The 22,005-nt window shown below is 42.2% G+C and overlaps 1 protein-coding gene across 1 annotated transcript in view; it reads right to left on the reverse strand.

Annotated features, from left to right (window-relative positions):
* Positions 1 to 21,362, reverse strand: part of LOC122942083 — a 95,257-nt gene extending 73,895 nt beyond the window's left edge. The window contains exons 1-4 of the mRNA XM_044299577.1: positions 21,305 to 21,362; positions 17,669 to 17,763; positions 11,879 to 12,015; positions 2,423 to 2,535 (exon numbers count right to left, since the gene is read on the reverse strand). Of these exons, the coding sequence (XP_044155512.1) occupies positions 2,423 to 2,535; positions 11,879 to 12,015; positions 17,669 to 17,763; positions 21,305 to 21,362 (403 nt within the window). The remainder of the gene's footprint in view (positions 1 to 2,422; positions 2,536 to 11,878; positions 12,016 to 17,668; positions 17,764 to 21,304) is intronic.
* Between the last annotated feature and the right edge of the window lie 643 nt (positions 21,363 to 22,005).

Here is a 22,005-nt window from a genome sequence, read left to right on the forward strand (position 1 = left end):
GTCTTCTGAAATGTTCTCCATTGGGACTGACCATCTCCATATTTTGTTTAGTCTGACTGTCTCAGGTTAGGGAAAGTAAAATGCCCTCTTCTGGGGTCAAAAGTTTCAGATCACATCACAGGCTTGTCATCTAGTTTGACAGTAAATATTGAGCATTGGACTCCATGGAGATGCTTAGGTCAGCATAAGACTCATTCATTTTGCCTTTACTTTTACATTTCACATTTATCTAGGAAAATTCTATTTTGTTCTACAAAACTGTATTTTCATATTTCACTACATATTCACTATAAACTAGCTTATTAAAATACATTAAACTGGATTTCTTTGACAATACAGTTGTGTACTAACTCTTCCCATGCCCATATGTACAACAACCTATTTCCCCTAAACTCCACTCAACAAACACACGCCTTCTACAGAGGATTATAAAGAACAGAAAAGATACTGTAAAGGACACAAAAATATATCAGGTTTTGCCATTCTAAAGATTGTCATGAAAAACAATAGCTGTAATCTGACTGGTTATTATTTATGGTTTATTTACAGTGGTTTTACTTGAACTACCATACTTTATTTCCCTGCAAGGCAACAATCCATCAACGTGTACTCGTCAGAATCATTAATAAACTCATTTTAATAGAACAGTGTGCTTACGTTGTTTCTACCTGCAATCAGACTTAGGGTGGGTTCACTTCACGCTTCTGAGATCCGTTAAATGTATAAGTTGGGGGGAAAGAAGGATACAAAAGCGTAGCACACTACCCTTTTCTATCCTGCAGAGTCTGGTAAAAAAAAAGAATACGTTAACATATATGTTTTTGTTTTTACAATGGAACTCTATTGTAAATGGCATCTGTTTGCCATTTACGTTTTTTGTATATGTTAGACGGATGGAAAAAACATGTTGTGAACCCACCTTTAGCCAGCAAGAGTTTACATCCCAAAAGACTTTAAATATAATATAATCTCTAAGATTATGTTCCCCTCTGCACCGTGGTGTCCATTATAAACGAAAACCATGATGCAGTGCCAGATCCAACACACAATGCACACCAACAAGCCCAATTGCTTACAAAGGGATGTGTCTGGGGTCTGTCGTGGTGTCCATAATTTTGGAATGCATGTTATGCTATTCTTTCCTTCCAATATGGTGGAATCTACAATGGAGGTTTTGTAAGATTTTAAAGAGCCAGTGTAAATTCAAGAAAGACATGGATACCCAATCTTTTACCACAGTTGGTCAAAGTTGTAAATACAGTTACATTGCATGTTTAAGGTCTCTTCTACATAATTGGGAAATTTGGCCCTATTTGCAGCTTTCTTGAAAGCCCCCACACTTGTGAATCATAAATGCCAAGTTGTATTGTGCTCCTGGGAATTATTGGGCATCACTTAAAGGTGAAAGCCTTCTAGAATCATCTTCATATAGGCATGTCAAACATTGGCATTAGTCAAAAGCCTAGCATGCTGCTATGATCAACTTCTCAATTAGTCTGCATTAGTCTTTAAAGAGGTAGTCTTACTATGTCAATCCCTTTTTCAAAGTTGATCACCACTGGTACAACTTCTGCAGGGGAGGACTGGCAACTTAAGTGGCCCTGGAAAAAGCCTAAAAGTGGCCCAACCAAACCAGACAGAAGTTGGAGTAACACATGCAGGAGAGGGTCAGCCATACCATCTTCAGTGCAGGTCACAACCTTTTCCAGCTGAGGCCTTTCATGCCTGCGTCCCAATGTCATCTGTTCGCTTCCTCATAGGCCACTAACCTTGCTATCACATATAGTGACATACAGTACATATTCCTTGCAGTAGCCATAATGGAGTATTACTGCTTGGCATTCAGATAAATACATGGGCCGTCAATGTCTACCATATCTATGCTTTGTTACAGATTCATTGTTCTAGCTAATAGAGAGTATAGGCTCCTCCATCTGTGACATCCATATATAAAGATTGTATTTGTAAGCATAAAGCCCTAAATTTGGTAATAGCTTACAATAACCTTTACAAACAATTCAAAAAGATTTCTTTTTATTTGAATACATTTTTTGCGCCTCACTTTGGCCATAACAGTCAAAAACTTGAATATCTATCTATTACTGTATGGCATAACCCATTTCCTGATATGACCTTTGTTCTCCTATCAAATTAGCCCTGGGATTGAACCACATAGTGGAAGTTCAGGAAACCTTTCCCAAAGCAAGGTTTTAGGAATGACTTTTTTGCTCTAACATGACAGGATCCAATTCTATCCTTGGTACTAAATATAGGCCTCATGCATGAAGCTGTAAAGCCACCATTGGTATGAGCCATTAGAAAAGCTCATAAAGAGCAGATTAATATGCTCATATCGATTTGTCACTGTTGTTTTCAACAAGCAAATTAACTTAGTGATGAAGGACAAATCAGACACACTTACGCAAAAGATAGTTTGAGGGAGATCTGCTCACAAGGTTGTAGCACTGCATTGTTCGATTTTTCGACTGAATGGAAATTACGTAATGGCCATGTTCTTCATATAACTGCTTCCAGCTGTCAAGATTAGACATATAAGAGTTAATCAGTAATTAAGATAAATTAGCACCAACATAGTGATTTCCCCAAGTTCAATGGTGTGTCCTAGGCTGTAATGAGAAGCAGCCATGCATGTCTATAATGAGATACGAATCCTTTGAGCAATCAATGATTGAGAAGCTGCCAGGTCAACCACTGATCAAACACACGTGATATTGTGATGTATTGATATACATGGAACAAGATAAGGGATGCATCTGAATAAAAAAAAAGTCTCCTAGCAAAATGGATACACTGTGCTGTACCTAGTGAAGGGCCTGACGGGCAGTGAAAACAAGGATAATCACTGGTGGAATCCCTGTATCATGTATTTCCCATTTAGTCAACCAATGTATTGCTTGAGATTTTAGTTTTTATTTTAAAAGCATACAATCTTGGATTGTCTAGGATTCGATTAAAATAGAGGAGATCTCCAAAACTCCAAGCAAGTCTCCTACGATGTCTGCTAATAACTGCCAGCGAAAGCTTATGTTTTTTATGACTACCACAAATGGTTGTGGAAGCCTGAAGAAACACTTATTTGTGGCCGCAGGCAACAACATTTTTGTGAATGGAAACAGTATGTTGGCATTGGTAAAGAAAAGTAATTTTGTTAGCAGGGTGCATGGATAGGCACTTTGCTGGCATTCACCCCAGCAATGATATTGCATTACATTTCACTGTTGTTATGGCCTGTGCTTGTGGAAAGGCTTTTAGAGAAATGTTATTTCTCTGGCACGCAGTGCATCTTGAGTCTTCCTTAACATAAAGAATAATGTAGGTAAGCAAGAATACCTTTAGGCACAGTCCAATGTCTAGTTTAAGTTTTCTGGGTGATTTTTACACATTTGAGCAGATTTACTAAGCCCATAGATGGTGTAAACATGGGCACACATCTAGACATGCCTCCAATGTATCACAATGGTTCATGCTGGATGATAAATTTGGTGTAGAGCTACAACTTGGGGATAATTTATCATGTCCAACACTCCATAATTTGGGTTTCAGAAAGTCACATAATTTGGGCTTTTGAGACTTTTTGGGGTTAGTGCACAAAAATGTTGTACCTTTTTACATTTTTACAACACTTCTGAGTGAAAAATGGTTAGCTATATCACTCCAGATTTATAAAAAAAAAGTTGCAAATTCTCTTCAGTACAGAGGTGGTATAAAAGACTGGAGCAGCACTTCGTGGCAAAATTGTTAGGTTTAACGCCCTTCTCAACATCCACCAGGCCTCTTCAAAACTTCGGCGGATCCTCGCCTAGTTCTAAATTTAAGACAGCTTCCTTGCTGTCTTACATTTAGACCATTTTCTACACCTGAAACAGGTATAGAAAATGGTAAATGAGACGGGCCTACCGTCCTGCCCTCTTCCCCACTGATGCCCCTCCCACTTTTTAGATCTAGCGGGAAGAAGTCGCAATCTGCGCCTGGAATACACCTAATATAGGTGTATTTCAGCTTTATAAATGACCCCCTTACACCCAATCACAAAAGTATTCAGATTCATGCTGCTTTGAAAAATGTCTAATATTTTTCATGGGACAGCCCCTTTATCAGTGGAGGAAACAGATAATCTACAGGAGCATACAGGAGACTGATCATAAGCGCTCATGAATATGGCCCTTTGTTGGCCGTTCCATGCAAATTGTGGCCTCCAATACACGATTCCGCAGACGGATCCAGACCCGTTCAACTTGAATGGGTCTGTGATCCGTCCGCACAGCGAAAAAATAGAACATCTTCCATTTTTTTGCGGTGCGGAGGCACGGAAAGAAACCCCACCGAAGCACTCCGTAGTGCTTCTGTAGGGTTCCTTGCCTCCGTCCGGCACCAGACCTTCTGGATTGCAGACCCATTCAAGTGAATAGGTCCGCATCGGTGACGCAGTGTGCACATGGCCCGGTGCTCGCATATTGGGACCCGCTGTTTGCGGGGCGCAATACGGGCACCGCCAGACAGCGGCCATGTGCATGAGCCCTCATCCTGCTAAATGCAATGGCACCATATAAATTTGACTTCCCCTAGTGGCTACACAGCAGAAACATGAGGCCCACATATAGACATCACTATTTGAGACTTTAAAAGCTGTATTACACAGCCTGATGTGGCACCCTATTACATGCAGCGATCTCCTCCGCAGCACGGGCAGGAGTGATTGCTATGCCATCACTCGTCCCCATGCTTTGTGGTTTGCCCGTGGCAGATCGTGATTAGACACCACTATATGCCACCTGCAAACAATAATTTTTTAACATGTCAAAAGATTGGACTTGCCCGATGAACATTCATTGGGCAATCGGGGGCAGTATTACATTGCAGGGGTAATACAGGCTTAAGCCAGAACCAGAGTATCCCAGTACTGATTAATACAATACAAGCAATAAAACAGACTGTTTCAATTGAATGCAACAGGATATTGCCGCTCAGCTATAAATATGTGTATTTTCAACAAAGAAAAAAAATCTTACAAAAATACATGATATTAAAATCCCAAATGCAACACTAAAATAAAATAATAATTTTCCAATGTAATGAAGCTAAACTGAGGGAATAGACCCTTTTTATACAAGAGGCGACAGAAGCAGGCTGAACTCTGAATCAACCTCAATGCAGTCAACAAAGAGGCCAAGCCTGGGAATAAGTCATATGTAGGGCGGAAGGGGCTCATTGTATGATTATCACAGCATGCCCATTGCATTCCATCCTTATTCCTGGGCAGTGACCTTTCACCCATCTCAGCACAATGCTCCCTTTGAGGTGAGGTTCAACTTCTAGAGAGCTCTATCTAGATGTGTGGAGCATTGCTGTGGGTGTGCTGGCTGACCACCTGTGTCTTTTTCTTTTAAGAAAATAGCCGTGACAACGGTTTTCCAGCTTAAGTCACCAGAGCATAGAGTGTGTCACAATGCATTACACTTGCGTAGCGCCCTGATTCTGAAGAAGGAGGCATTCACTTTAACCTTTATCTACCAGGCCTTGGTGACCTGACCTTGCTTTTTCAGCCATAACTGTGGTCAAGTTGGACACATAAATGTAAAGGTGCAAAATTTGTAATGTTGGACAAAAAGAGAAGTCATGACCATATTTACAATATTAAAATTGTTTTAGTTGCACAGTTTTTTGTGTTGATATATTTAATAAAATTGTGTTTAATACATGGTGCAATACGTTAGCCCAATGTAATGATTACACCAAAGACTGTAGTGTATTTCTGACAACAGCTAGTGAACGTGAATGCCTACATCGTTAAATAGTAAGATTGAAAAAGAACATAGGTCCATCGAGTTCACTCAAGGAATGGATGGGGATGTAAATTTCAGGAAAAGGGAGCGAGACCCAGACATCTACACATTTTCATAAGCATCAATGTTATTTCATTTTAAGAAGTCATCTAAGGCTTTTTTTTTTAGCCATTTACTGTTCCTATCATTACGCGCCCAGAAGTAGACTACTCCACAGATTTACAGTTCTTACAGCAAAGAAGCTTTGTCGCCTCTGGAGACTGAACCTTTTCTTCTCCAGATGGAGGCAGTGGAGGTGATTTTACATGGAACAGCTTTTGACCAAATCTTTGGTATGGGCCATTGATATATTTATATAGGTTAATCATTTCGCCCCTTAGACGTCTCTTCTGAAGACTAAATAAATGTAATTCTTTTAATCTTGCATCATAACTAAGACCCTTCATTCCCCTTATCAGTTTAGTCGCTCTCCTCTGTACTTTTCCAGCTGTAGTGCGTCCTTTCTATGGACTGGTGCCCAGAACTGAACTGCATATTCCAGATGAGGTCACACCAACGCTTTTTAAAGTGGTAGTATTACATCCCTGCCCCGCGAGTCCATGCCTCGTTTAATGCCTGACAATATCCTGGTAGCCTAAGAAGCAGCTGATTGACATTGTATGTCTACTTTCACACTAGCATTTTCAATTCCACTAAAGAGATCCATCATATGATCTCAAAAGTGGATGAAAACGCTTTAGTTTTGTCCCCATTCATTGTCAATAGAGACAAAAAAAAACGAACTGAATGAAATGGAATGCACCAAAATGTATTCCATTTCGGCTTGGTTGTGCTCCCATGGCGGACAGAATAATGCTGCAAGCAACATTTTTCTGTCTGCGGTGTGGTGCGGAGCAAGACAGAGACTGAGTGGTGCAGAGAAAACAAATCCGTCACCTTCAACTTACATTGTGTGTCAGGATGGATCCATTTTCTTTGACACAATAGAAAATTTAAAGGGATTATCCAGTATCTACAACAGTCCCCCATGTGCCGGGCCCTGGTCCCCACACCGCCGCTGCTGCTTCTCCTTGTACACGGATGAAAACATTCAGTGTTTTCAGGGGGGAGCAGCCAATGGCAGGCGGGGACGGGCCTCTCTAGTGTCACCATCCTCGTCTGCCATTGGCTGCTTCCCCCCCGACACCGGATGTTTTCATCCGTGTACAGGGAGAAGCAGCAGTGGTGGTGCAGGGGGACCAGGAGCACCGCGGGGAGCGGAGTAAGTATATCTCCACGGAGGGGTCTGGCACATGGGGGGCTGTTGTAGATACTGGATAACCCCTTTAATACTATTTGCCAAGTGGATGTCCAATGACTCAGAGTGTCTGCTTGGCATTTTTAGACATCTTCCATAGACTGCACAGTACTACATAGCTTGGTGTCATCTGGAAAAATAGAAACAGTGCTACTAATCCCACCCGCAATATCCATTAACCCCTTCCTGACCAGCACTAGTAAGGCACTGGCCGGGTCTTTAAAGATGGCGCCTGCTCCTAAGCGGGCACCAGTCCCTAGAGAGTCTCTAAAACTTATGAACAAGGGCACAGCAATAACTGAACTGAGTTCTATAAGAACTCTTGTGTGTAATCCATCAGGACCTGGAGCCTTGTTTACATTTACCTTATTTTAAAGCTGTTTTCTTTTCTTTCTTTTTTTTAGCATTTATATATTTAAATAATTTTTTCAGATTAGTTTTGTTCTCTTTGGTCACCTGTCATTCATTTTGTATTTGTGCAGATTTAATCTTTTTTTTTTTTTTACAGATTTTATTACTGTAAGGCCTCTTTCAGATGGGCGTTGCAGGAAAATGTGCGGGTGCGTTGCGGGAACATGCGCAATTTTTCCGCGCGAGTGCAAAACATTGTAATGCATTTTGCACGCGCGTGAGAAAAATCGGCATGTTTGGTACCCAAACCCGAACTTCTTCACAGAAGTTAGGGCTTAGGATCGGTGTTCTGTAGATTTTATTATTTTCCTTTATAACATGGTTATAAGGGTAAATAATAGCATTCTGAATACAGAATGCATGGCAATATAGCGCTGTGTGCAGGAAAAGGACCTGTGATGACGTCACTGCGCTCATCACATGATCCATCACCATGGTAAAAGATCATGTGGTGGACCATGTGATGACTGGAGTGACGTCACGACAGGTCCTGTTCCTGCACACAGCACAGAAGACAGACAGAAGAGATGCCGGGCTGCGCGATCAAGTGGATTAAGGTGAATTAAATTTTTATTTTATTTTTTTAACCCCTCCAGCGCTATTGTACTATGCATTCTGTATGCTATTATTTTCACTTATAACCATGTTATAAGGGAAAATAATAATGATCGGGTCTCCATCCCGATTGTCTCCTAGCAACCGTGAGTGAAAATCGCACCGCATCCGCACTTGCTTGCGGATGCTTGCGATTTTCACGCAATACACAAGTGATGCATGAAAATCACCGCTCATGTGAACAGCCCCATAGAAATGAATGGGTCGGGATTCAGTGCGGGTGCAATGCGTTCAACTCACGCATCGCATCCGCACGGAATACTCGCCCGTGTGAAAGGGACCTAAGTCTTTTGTAAATTTCAGGATACAGCAGACCCTTCAGATTTGTATTTATAAATGCCTGTTATGTAGTGTATTGTTATTTTTACAGTACAGCCATATAGGTGTAATTTTAGTAATTTATGCTTGTTACCTACAGGATTAACTTTTGCAGTATAATTACTCAACATAGATTTAAAGCGCTGCCATTTATCTATGTTCTGAAATGCTGCAGTCAACCTGGGGAAATAAAACGTATTTTTTATAGTTCAGGAATATAATTATATTGTGGTCACTGTCACCTAGTGTTTCATGAACAGTGATAGTCCCAACAAGCTCTGTATTACCAAATTCTATAAGGTGGTCCTGCAACAAGTTGAGGAATTTTCTCCCCTTTGCTTTTGGGTCAGAACCATGACCCCAGTCAATATTTGGGAAATTAAAATCTCCTATTATGACCAGTATACTTGCCTGTGCAGCCTGCTCTGTTTTGGTTCTACAGCTGACCTATCTCCTCAGTGATGTTGGGGGAGAGATCTATACAGGGGCGGATTGGCCATAGACCTTACAGGGAAATTTCCCGATGGGCCGATGCCCAGGGTGCCGCCTGAGACCTCCTCATCGCCAGCCAGTGGAAGTTTTTGGGGACATATTTTGTGCTGCTGGCAGTATTGTGTGATGTACTGGGGTATTTGGCTCTGTTGATTTGGTATAATGTGCCGCAATATGGTACTGCTGACCCCGCCTACTTGTGCTGCCCCTGCATTCCATCAATTTGGACCCGACTACAAAATGAGGCCACTTTTAGTATTTTTTCCAGAGCTACTTTAAGTTCCCAGTCCGCCCCTGGATCTATAGATTACACCAAGTATTATTTTCATATTTCCCTCCTTTCACATATGATGGTACCATTTACTTTACGATATCTTGCATTGGAAAATGGGAAAAAAAATCTTTGTGGGGTAAAACTTGAAAAACAAAGCAATTCCACCATGGTTTTTGGGGTTTGTTTTTATGTGGTTCACTATTGAGCATTGTTTATTCAATTGTTAATATTTTTTTTTAACTATCATCTTTAGTCCTCTTAGAAGACTTGAACATGCAATCCTCCAATCACTTGTACCAAAGACTGCAATACAATACTACTGCAGCCTATGGGATTTTTTCATGGTTGCCTGTCAAGTCCTGCCACAGACACTGTTTAGCTGGCAGCTTACTAGGCCCATTACTAGGCTGACATTAGCAAAAGATTGAAGCCCTGCATTTTTTTCTGTGGGGTGCTCTGTTCGGAAGGCGCAGGTATGGATTGGTCATAGACCCTACAGGGAAATTTCCCAGTGGGCTGATACCCATCAGGCCACCTGAGCTCTCCTCACAACCACCATTCAGGTACATAATGATCTGATCCTCTCAGCGTTAATTAACGCTAGAAGCATCAGGTACTTATTACTTGATTGGTGGCTGCGGGCGCCTTCCTGAATTAAACTGTATTGTCATCCTGAAGTATTTTTTGCTCTGCCTACTTCTGCTGTCCCAGTATATGTGCGTTGCCTGGATTCTGTCAATTTGGACCTACCTACAACAGGAGGCCACTTTTAGTTTTTTTTCCCAGTCTGCCCCTGACCGAGAGAGCTCCCTCTGTCTAACAGCACAGATATCATGGTCACTATTGACTTTAATGATTGGGATTGGCACTATCTCAGATGCTGGTGTCATTTGATCATCTTGAGTGAATTATATATGACCATCCTAAAGCTGAAGCTCCATTCATTTGAATGGGGCTTGTAGAGGTGGTTTCTCTGCAATTACAATAAAATAAAATCATGGATTTGCAGTGAAACCATGGCAATTAGCGGTAATGCAAATGTAACTACAGCAGCTCGGCCACAATGTGTGTGGGCACCCTAAAACTGCTGTTTACCTGTAAATTGTCAGCCTTATTATATACCTATTTGCAATCAATTTGAAACTGCGCCAACTTGTGGTAAACTGCGCCAACGGTGGAATTTTCCGCCACATCTTATCCAAGTCTCGGCTGCCTGGCATCCGCGCCAATGCCATGCACTAACTTGCAGCCCAATCAAGCGTCCTATTAGATTAGCTGAAAAACATTTTATACTATTTGTAACTCAATCTGTAATAATAAAATGTAATATAACCTATCAACATCTACTGTATCAGTTACAGGGTGTGATGTAGAAGTCATTGCGATATATAACTGCACTTTTACTCATTTCTAGATTTGCACTTTGTAAGGTAATATTCTTTAAGCATAACTCCCTGAAGTTTTCTCATAGATCGGACAGGTATTGTTTTGTTGTACAGCCTGTGAGAGTCTCTTGTACTACTAGGGATAGCAGCTACAGAGCGCCACCAAGTGGGTGTTTGTGGTATCATTTTTAGCTGGATGCTTTGTCTGGCCTCCTCTGCATAATTTTCTATATCTGACACAAATACATTGTATTGATTACCCAGAGAGGATCTAGAGGATAATCAGCCTGGAGATAGCCCTTTATAATCATCTGATCAATAGTCACTGGAAAGTTTTGCTTTGACTAGTGTAAATAAATTTCGCACACAGGTCAATCATACATCTTATTATATTCATCTTCCATAATATGAATGATGTTGACAGACAAAAGCCTAACAATAATGTAAAATGATCTATAACTGGAATAAGCGAAAATCAGCACTTCCCCGGGTTGATTAATGGTGTGTCAGGAGGATCCCCGAGAAATATTTTCACAGTGATAGAACCTGATTAATTGGCCCATGTGCCCTGACTAGCCCTGGTCTGACAAGAGGTGTTGGCTTGGTACCACATAACCAACTTTTCCATACAATCTTATTTCCTGTATAACTGCATAAGAAGGAACATTCGGCAATCGGGATTCTGGCAGAGATGGCTGAAAAGGGGAGCACGGAGGGTGGTTTCACACACAGTGAGCCACATTTACTAATGTGAGTGTACCTAGATTCCGGAGTAAATTGCGCCAATACATGGCAAAGTTTGATGCATCTAGGTTCAGAAAAATTAAATTTGCCTAGCTCAACAAGGAGCATGCCTGACTTAAAGCATATGCTTTGTATGATGTAACAAAACAGGAGATATTTGGTGCCAAAATTGCACTACAGTTATGGCATAATACTGTCTCAAACTAAGCCAACTAATAGCAAGTATAAAGTTAGACAAAATATTGTAGCCCAGCACATGTATCATCCTGGCTGAACCACTGTGATATATGTGGTGCAAGTCCAGAAAGCTTGCCTACAGGATTAGTAAATCTGCTCCAGTATTTTAGGAAAACACAGTGGGAGTCATGTACTAACAGTGGTATGCAATGTTTTTGGTATAAAAAAAAAGTCTCAAGACGCCATTTTGTGACTTTGTAATACCCCAGAGCATAGGTCATCAATATTATTTCCAGGATGACCTCTTTAACTATGCATATGTTCTAAACCAAGCATCGGTGACAACTGCTGTGAAAACTACCTGCACACTGGATCCTGATTTCCACCTCCTCTCAAGACATGGACAGTCAGTGCAAACACCGTGCTGATAATGATCGTATTGTTTGTAGGCTGGAGGCTTTGGGCAGCTGGAAGAGTCATAAGTGGCTGTAAAAGACACTGGGGAAAATAAATCATACATTTAAGGATTATTTGGGTGGAAAAAAGGAAATGTATGATAAACTTTCATACAGCAACAAATAACCTACAGTTTTGTTCAAAATAATAGCAGTGTGCTTAAAAAAGTGAATAAAGCTCAAAATCCTTCTAATAGTTTTTATTTCCATACATAGAAATGCATTGGGAACACAACACATTCTATTCCAAATCAAAACATGAAGAAAAATATATAAAATTTGTGTTGTTCCTCTAAAACAATTAAAGAAAAGTGAATATTAGACTGTTCAAAAAAATAGCAGTGTTTGTATTCTTCTTTACAAACTCAAACATTTACTATATAAACTGAAAAATGTTTGAAGATTTTGCTTTCCTTTGAATCACTTATACTAATATTTAGTTGTATAACCACTGTTTCTGAGAACTGCTGTACATCTGTGTTGCATGGAGTCAACCAACTTCTGGCACCTGTGAACAGGTATTCCAGCCCAGGATGATTGGACTACATTCCACAGTTCTTCTATATTTCTTGGTTTTGCCTCAAAAACTACATTTTTTATGTCACCCCTCAAGTTTTCTATTGGATTAAGAGCCGGGGATTGGGCTGACCACTCCATAACGTCAATCTTGTTGGTCTGGAACCAAGATGTTGCACGTTTACTAGTGTGTTTAGGGTCGTTGTCTTGTTGGAACACCCATTTCAAGGGCATTTCCTCTTCAGCATAAGGGTCCATTCACACGTCCGTAAGTGTTCTGCGGATCCGCAAATTGCTGATCCGCAAAACACGGACACTGGCAATGTGCATTCCGCAATTTGCAGATGCGGATAGCACATTCCGGCCCCATTGAAAATGAATGGGTCTGCACCCGTTCCGCAAAATTGCTGAACGGATGCGGACCCATTTTGCGGACCTGTGAATGGACCCTAAGGCAGCATGACCTCTTCAAGTATTCTGATGTATTCAAACTGATCCATGATCCCTGGTATGCTATGAATAGGCCCAACACCGTAGTATGAGAAACATCCCCATATCATGATGTTTTTCGCCACCATGCTTCACAGTGTACTGTGGCTTGAATTCAGTTTGGGGGTCATCTGACAAACTGTCTCCGGCCACTAGACCTAAAAATAACAATCTTACTTTCATCAGTCCACAAAATGTCTCTTTAGGCCAGTCAATGTGCTCTTTGGCAAATTGTAACCTCTTCAGCACATGTCTTTTTTTTCAACAGTGGGACTTTGCGGGGGCTTCTTGCAGATAGCTTGGCTTCACATAGGCGTCTTCTAATTGTAACAGTACTCACAGGTAACTTTAGGCCTTCTTTGATCTTCATGGATGTGATTGTTGGCTGAGTCCTTTGGCTATTCTTCTATCCATTTTAATGGTAGTTTTTCGCTTTCTACCACATCTTTCAGGTTTTGGTTGCCATGTTAAAGCATTTGCAATAATTTTAGCTGAGCAGCCTATCATTTTCTGCACTTTATTATATGTTTTCCCCTCTCCAATCAACTTTTTAATCAAGGTACGCTGTTCTTCTGAACAATTTCTGGAACAAATTATTTTCCTCTGAATTTCTGAGAGAAATGCACTGTAACCAGCATGTACAACATTTTCTGCTTTCCTTCCTTAAATAATGGCAATAATTGCCACCTTTTTTCAAAGAATGAATGACCTCACCCATTGAACTCCACACTGCTATTATTTTGAACATGCCCCTTTCAAGTGATTGTGATTGAATTGCAGATAAGTGATTGAATTGCAGAGAATCAGCAGCATGCATGTCATGACTGTTGGGCTTCTATTACTCTACTACACCTGCTAGTAAATTATTTGCCATGTAGAAATATCATTTCTACCAAAACAGTGGTTGATCAGGTTAGTGATGTCTGACTGCTATTATTTTTAACACAACTGTATGCCATGAAGTCGGTCCAGGGATTAGCCATGGGTTTTCAGCGGTTTAAAACTGTCCCGCACCCTCACCAATCAGATCAATTTACCAAACAAAGTATACCTAAGGATAGGTCATCAATATGAATGTCTCAGACAACCCCTTAAACATATGGAGAATCTGGGTCAACCAGAGATCACAAAGAACTCTGGTTCATAGAGGCAGAAATCATCCTTCCATGATGACCATATGCCTCATTTCACCTCTGCCATCCATAACTCAGCATTATTCTAAATTCCATAGCATCTAATGGAAAAATACAGGTCAAAATTAGCATATTGTGATAAAGTTCATTATTTTCTGTAATGTACTGATAAACATTAGACTTTCATATATTTTAAATTAATTACACACAACTGAAGTAGTTCAAGCCTTTTATTGTTTTAATATTGATGATTTTGGCATACAGCTCATGAAAACCCAAAATTCCTATCTAAAAAAATTAGCATATTTCATCCGACCAATAAAAGAAAAGTGTTTTTAATACAAAAAAGTCAACCTTCAAATAATTATGTTCAGTTATGCACTCAATACTTGGTCGGGAATCCTTTTGCAGAAATGACTGCTTCAATGCGGCGTGGCATGGAGGCAATCAGCCTGTGGCACTGCTGAGGTGTTATGGAGGCCCAGGATGCTTCGATAGCGGCCTTAAGCTCATCCAGAGTGTTGGGTCTTGCGTCTCTCAATTTTCTCTTCCCAATATCCCACAGATTCTCTATGGGGTTCAGGTCAGGAGAGTTGGCAGGCCAATTGAGCACAGTAATACCATGGTCAGTAAACCATTTACCAGTGGTTTTGGCACTGTGAGCAGGTGCCAGGTCGTGCTGAAAAATGAAATCTTCATCTCCATAAAGCTTTTCAGCAGATGGAAGCATAAAGTGCTCCAAAATCTCCTGATAGCTAGCTGCATTGACCCTGCCCTTGATAAAACACAGTGGACCAACACCAGCAGCTGACATGGCACCCCAGACCATCACTGACTGTGGGTACTTGACACTGGACTTCAGGCATTTTGGCATTTCCCTCTCCCCAGTCTTCCTCCAGACTCTGGCACCTTGATTTCCGAACGACATGCAAAATTTGCTTTCATCCGAAAAAAGTACTTTGGACCACTGAGCAACAGTCCCAGTGCTGCTTCTCTGTAGCCCAGGTCAGGTGCTTCTGCCGCTGTTTCTGGTTCAAAAGTGGCTTGACCTGGGGAATGCGGCACCTGTAGCCCATTTCCTGCACACGCCTGTACACGGTGGCTCTGGATGTTTCTACTCCAGACTCAGTCCACTGCTTCACAGGTCCCCCAAGGTCTGGAATCGGTCCTTCTCCACAATCTTCCTCAGGGTCCGGTCACCTCTTCTCGTTGTGCAGCGTTTTCTGACACACTTTTTCCTTCCCACAGACTTCCCACTGAGGTGCCTTGATACAGCACTCTGGGAACAGCCTATTCGTTCAGAAATTTCTTTCTGTGTCTTACCCTCTTGCTTGAGGGTGTCAATGATGGCCTTCTGGACAGCAGTCAGGTCGGCAGTCTTACCCATGATTGCGGTTTTGAGTAATGAACCAGGCTGGGAGTTTTTAAAAGCCTCAGGGGGGCAGCGTGAAGCTCTGAATTTTATGGCAGTAAATCACTGTGGCCTAGTAATATAAGAAAACTAATCGCACAGAGCATATCTAATATACAGGCAGCGCGCAGCCTGTTGGCATAAGTGTGTATCAACTCAGTAACCTAGTCAGGTGACAGTCCTGACAAGGTGGTCTAATGTGATGTATAAAGGCCAGTGATCACTGAAAATTTTAACCAATTAGCTATTCACACCAGTAATATTAAATAATAGGAAATAAAAGTTAAGTCTTAGTTAAGTAGGTAGGTGCAGGAAAAAATGGTGGAATCTAGTCCATAAGGACATTAGTAGTAGTGTATGTTGGTTAATACACCATATCCCTGCTCTTAAAGGGGAAGTACAGTAATTGTAGGTCGGCAGTCTTACCCATGATTGCGGTTTTGAGTAATGAACCAGGCTGGGAGTTTTTAAAAGCCTCAGGAATCTTTTGCAGGTGTTTAGAGTTAATTAGTTGATTCGGATGATTAGGTTAATAGCTCATTTAGAGAACCTTTTCATGATATGCTAATTTTTTTAGATAGGAATTTTGGGTTTTCATGAGCTGTATGCCAAAATCATAAATATTAAAACATTAAAAAGGCTTGAACTACTTCAGTTGTGTGTAATGAATCTAAAATATATGAAAGTCTAATGTTTATCAGTACATTACAGAAAATAATGAACTTTATCACAATATGCAATTTTTTTTAGAAAGACCTGTATATACAGAACATGTATATTAATCCGCTAATGCAAATTGACTAGTGTTTCTTCAAAGCATTTGAAGTGGAATTCAGTCAAAAGTTTAGGAAAACTTTGATTCACAACAAATCTGAATTTGCCCGCCCCTCGTGGTAACAAGTCAGTTTTTCCTAAAATGGCGGCTGCATGTGTCACAAAGTGAAATTAAGAAGCCTGGGAACACAATATCACCCACAATGCCATGTAGCCAGTCAATCTGCAGTTAGTCATCCCCTGTGATATCACAGCCCTATAAAACCCCCATCCCGTGTAGTCTCCGCCATTGTCCTGTAAGCTGAGCAATTGAGAGATGTAACAAACGCTCATGTGCTAGGGAAAACTATTAATAGAAGAATATTGGAGAGGGAGAGTGCAGGGAGAGTTCAGGGAGAGTGTAGGGAAAGTTCAGTTTTATCTATTTATTCCTACATTTACTTATTCCTACATCAGCTGTAAATGTAATACAATATCAATAAGATGGAAGCCTTTATTATTCCTCTGCCAGTATGCAACCAATTCCATCCAGTCTGCATCCCTTAGAGGGGGGGCAGGTCTTAATGATCACCATCCTTATGTTTTGCTGGGTTTACTTCTTCAAAATCATCCTTCAATGTCTTCTTTTCCTAGAAAAGTCAGCAAGATGCAGAGAGAGGAGGAGATGGATGTTTCTGATTACATATTCTCATCGATGATGTGGAAAAGGAAGAAAAGCAGATGGCAGAAGAAGGGCTCCCACCTGTAGGGCAGGAGAGCGCTGGGGATTTGAGATGTGGGTATGCCAGAGCTGATTAATATTCAGTGTTTACTGTCAAATAACCTGCAGGAGATTGCAGTCATAATTTGTATATTGTCCCCCCACCTAACCAGCTAAACCCCATGGTGCTGCGTGGCCATTAACAATGAAGAAGGACTATACAGTGCAGTCTTCATTACCGTATCCTAAGGCAGAGTGGCCTAGGTATACCCAATTTATAGCAATTCAGGATGAATTAATTTGTAACTAATCACATTTTTGGGCTAACTTTGGCAAAGTTGCCAAATCAAATAAAAATAAAAAATTCGCTCATCTCTACTATTTATAATGATGTCATGCTGTATGGGATCTATATACCATACTATATCTGACCCCTAACAAAGGACTCCAGTTGTAATTACATCCTTTGTTTGGCCTTTAACCGTATATAGGCCTAGATGTCCTACTAATCTCATTGACAAAAAAAAAGAAAAGTACCTTGATAGAAATGTCAGATTGCTGCCAATCCCTTTAAGAAGGAAATGAAGAGCAGCTTAGAAAGCCATCTTAGCAAATGTGCCACATTAGGAAGTTATAGAAGAAATCTGAAGAGAGTCCCAATATAATATCTTACCTTATAGCAGTAATCTGAGACATAAAGTAAAGTTATGGGTTCAAGAAGATGATTGTTCACGGTTAATAAAGCTTCATCATATTTCAGTTCATTAGCTAAGAAATAAGAGGGTAGGAAGGTTAGGACTTCTCCGTGCATTCATTGCAACAACTTTATATATTTGTACTATGGATGAAAAAAGTAAATGTGAGCTCTCCTGACATGTCTGTTTTAGTAAATATTCCCAACCGCCATAAAATAAAAATTTGGGTGCTTTTTTCGTATAACTCTGGGTAGCACCGTTCCTCTGTTATTCTTCCTGGAAATGTATGAATAAACTGACAACTGGATGGTAAGGGTATATACATACAGTGCATATTAAGCACAGTTTTTCATTTCGAAAAGGCACAACCTAATCCAGTCCCAACTAAGTAAATGAGATTTTCTAAATCTCATATCCGCCGTGCACAAATTGACCTGCTGTGCAGTTTATGAAATCCACAGTATGTGAATCGTTTGAGTTGATTTGCTTTGCAAAAGGCCTCATGCACACGACCATTTTTTTTTTTTACGGTCTGCAAAAACGGGGTCCGTAGGTCCGTGATCCGTGACCGTTTTTTCGTCTGTGGGTCTTCCTTGATTTTCGTTTGGGTGTCCGCCTGGCCGTGCAGAGCCAAACGGATACGTCCTGAATTACAATGCAAGTAAATGGGGACGGATCCGTTTGACGTTGACACAATATGGTGCAATTGCAAACAGATCCGTCCCCATTGACTTTCAATGTAAAGTCAGGAGTCCCTTTTATACCATCGGATCAGAGTTTTCTCCAATCCGATGGTATATTTTAACTTGAAGCGTCCCCATCACCATGGGAACGCCTCTATGTTAGAATATACCATCGGATTTGAGTTACATCGTGGAAACTCATATCCGACAGTATATTCTAACACAGAGGTGTTCCCATGGTGATGGGGACGCTTCTAGTTAGAATATACTATGAACTGTGTACATGACTGCCCCCTGCTGCCTGGCAGCACCCGATCTCTTACAGGGGGCTGTGATCAGCACAATTAACCCCTCAGGTGCCGCACCTGAAGGGGTTAATTGTGCGTATCACATCCCCCTGTAAGAGATCAGGGGCTGCCAGGCAGCAGGGGGCAGACCCCCCTCCCTCCCCAGTTTGAATATAATTGGTGGCCAGTGTGCGGCCCCCCCGCCCCCCCTCCCTCCCTCTATTGTATTTAAATCATTGGTGGCCAGTGTGCACCCCCCCGGCCCCCCCTCCCTCCCTCTATTGTATTTATATCATTGGTGGCACAGTGTGCGGCCCCCCTCCCTCCCACTATTCTATTTATATCATTGGTGGCACAGTGTGCGGCCTCCGGCGGCCCCCCTCCCTCCCTCTATTGTTTTAATATCATTGGTGGCACAGTGTGCGGCCCCCCTCCCTCCCTCTATTGTATTTATATCATTGGTGGCACAGTGTGCGGCCTCCCCCGGCCCCCCTCCCTCCCTCTATTGTATTAATATCATTGGTGGCACCGTGTGTGGCCCCCCCGGCCCCCCCCTCCCTCCCTCTATTGTATTAATATCATTGGTGGCACAGTGTGCGGCCCCCCAGGCCCCCTCCCTCTATTGTATTAATATTATTGGTGGCACAGTGTGCGGCCCCCCCTCCCTCCCTCTATTGTATTTGTGACTGCGCTGTCTGTGACTGGTCGGGAGCTCCTCCTACTGGTAAGTGACAGGTCTGTGCCAGCAGGTAAGTATGATGCTTCTAATATTGCTAAGTAACCATGGCAACCAGGACTGCAGTAGCGTCCTGGTTGCCATGGTTACCGATCGGAGCCCCAGCGATTAAACTGGGACTCCGATCGGAACTCTCCGCTGCCACCAATGATCGGGGGGGGGGAGAGGGGAGGCCGCACACTGTGCCACGAATGATATAAATACAATAGAGGGAGGGGGGGGGCCGGGGGGGGAGCCGCACACTGTGCCACCAATGATAATACAATAGAGGGAGGGGGCCGGGGGGCCGCACACTGTGCCACCAATGATATTAATACAATAGAGGGAGGGAGGGGGGGCTGGGGGGGCCGCACTGGCCACCAATGAAATTGAAACTGGGGAGGGAGGGGGGTCAGCCCCGGATCTCTTACAGGGGGCTATGCTATGCACAATTAACCCCTTCAGGTGCGGCACCTGAGGGGTTAATTGTACGGATCACTGCCCCCTGTAAGAGGTCGGGTGCTGCCAGGCAGCAGGGGGCAGTCATGTACACAGTTCTCAGTATATTCTAACTAGAAGCGTCCCCATCACCATGGGAACGCCTCTGTGTTAGAATATACGGTCAGATCTGAGTTTTCATGAAGTGAAAACTCAGCTCTGAAAAAGCTTTTATGCAGATGGATCTTCGGATCCGTCTGTATGAAAGTAACCTACGGCCACGGATCACGGACACGGATGCCAATCTTGTGTGCATCCGTGTTTTTTCACGGACCCATTGACTTGAATGGGTCCGTGAACCGTTGTCCGTCCAAAAAATAGGACAGAATAAACGGATCACGGAGGCGGATGACAAACGGTACATTTTCCGAGTTTTCAATGGACCCATTGAAAGTCAATGGATCCGCAGAAAATCACGGAAAACGGAACAACGCCACGGGTGCACACAACGGTCGTGTGCATGAGGCCAAAGGGTAAGATCTGGGGTAAATCCTCCTCAAAATCCAAGATAAAATTATGTGCATGTACTTCAACTTTCCCCTTTTCAATGGCATGTGTCCCTACACACTGACACTTGACAAGGGGCATGTTAAAGGGGTTGTCCGGTTTCCTATAATCCTGTGAGTGCTGCCTTCTCTTCATTGTTTACCTGCTCGCCATCGACATCACAGTGGTGAGCAGGTGTCATTACGACTACACCATCCCCTTTCACTTGAATGGGACGGAGTGTAACTACAACTGCCCCTTCTCATACAAGTGAATAGGACAGAGGAGCTGTAATTATACCTACTCACCGCTGTGATGTCGATGGCGAGCAGGTAAACAGTGAGGAGAACTCCGCGCTCTCAGGAGCACTACTGTTTCTAGAAACCATCAAACAACTCTAAGCAACAGTAAAACAGTATATAGTATAGGCAATACCAATTAGTAATATGTTTTTAAAATTATCTTAGACTTGTTTTATATACAGTATGTGTGAAACAGATCTGGCAGCCTGTTAGATCTGTCCCTGCTGGGCGCAAGCGTGCGCTGCCGGAATTTTGTCCGGCCCCATTCACTATAATGGGGGCTGGTTGAGATCTGGCCACAATCCTGCAAATATGCAGACAAGTGGACAGACAAATAACGCTGAGAGCGGTACAGCTTTCCAATCTGTTTCACGCATATGTGAAAAAGCCTTACTTTTCAGTGTCATTATTAAAATGTCCAGTGACATGTATAATCAGATAGCATCCTGGAGGTAGGGCCCCCTACTGGTCACACTGAGGTCATGCCATTCCAGTCTTGAGGCAGTCAGGGATCAAATTATCTGTTGTTTGGACTTTACTAGTCCTCAGCGTAGCAGCATGGTAATCTGTATGTAATTGTATCACAGAGATTACATGGGCCACATGAGCACTAAATATATGGAGGTAAATAAATAAGCCATACCTGTTGCATGGCACAGCATAGATACCCCAAGAAAGAGAACTACGAGTCCTGCCGCCATTCTGATTTACTGAGCTTTGCCCTCTCTGGCTCAGGAAACCCGGCGAGCTATGATCACAGTCATTACAAAAGCGACATGAATATCTGGCACAGCAAGGGGCAGCCTGCCTTAGATAATCACTGGTTGAAGTCCAGTCATTAGTCTCGGAGCACTCAGCCCAGTTTATTGCATCTCCATTACTGTTCACACATTCACATGGTTCACCACTACATAAAATTATAATATTCACACGCATAGGTAATGATACAGGTAAGGAGCTCACAGCCTTTTCAATTTTCCTTAAATTGCATGTAAATTAGTCTAAGAAGCTGAGATACAGGGTCTCATTTATCAATACTGTCTAAAGCCTATATTAGGCTACTTTCACACTGGTGTTTCAGGGTCCGCCTGTGAGATCCGTTTCAAGGCTCTCACAAGCGGCCCCAAACGGATCAGTTTAGCCCCAATGCATTCTGAATGGATGCGGATCTGTTCAGAATGCATCAGTTTGGCTCCATTCCGCCTCCATTCCGCTCTGGAGGCGGACACCAAAACGCTGCTTGCAAGAGATATCCAAACAGACAAATTAGTGAATTTTCAATACCTGTCTACTAGGTATAGCAGTGGTTTCTTCTTCGTCCTACAGCAGCACAGAAGGGATATT

This window comes from Bufo gargarizans, chromosome 6, assembly GCF_014858855.1.
Source record: "Bufo gargarizans isolate SCDJY-AF-19 chromosome 6, ASM1485885v1, whole genome shotgun sequence".
Classification (NCBI taxonomy): domain Eukaryota; kingdom Metazoa; phylum Chordata; class Amphibia; order Anura; family Bufonidae; genus Bufo; species Bufo gargarizans.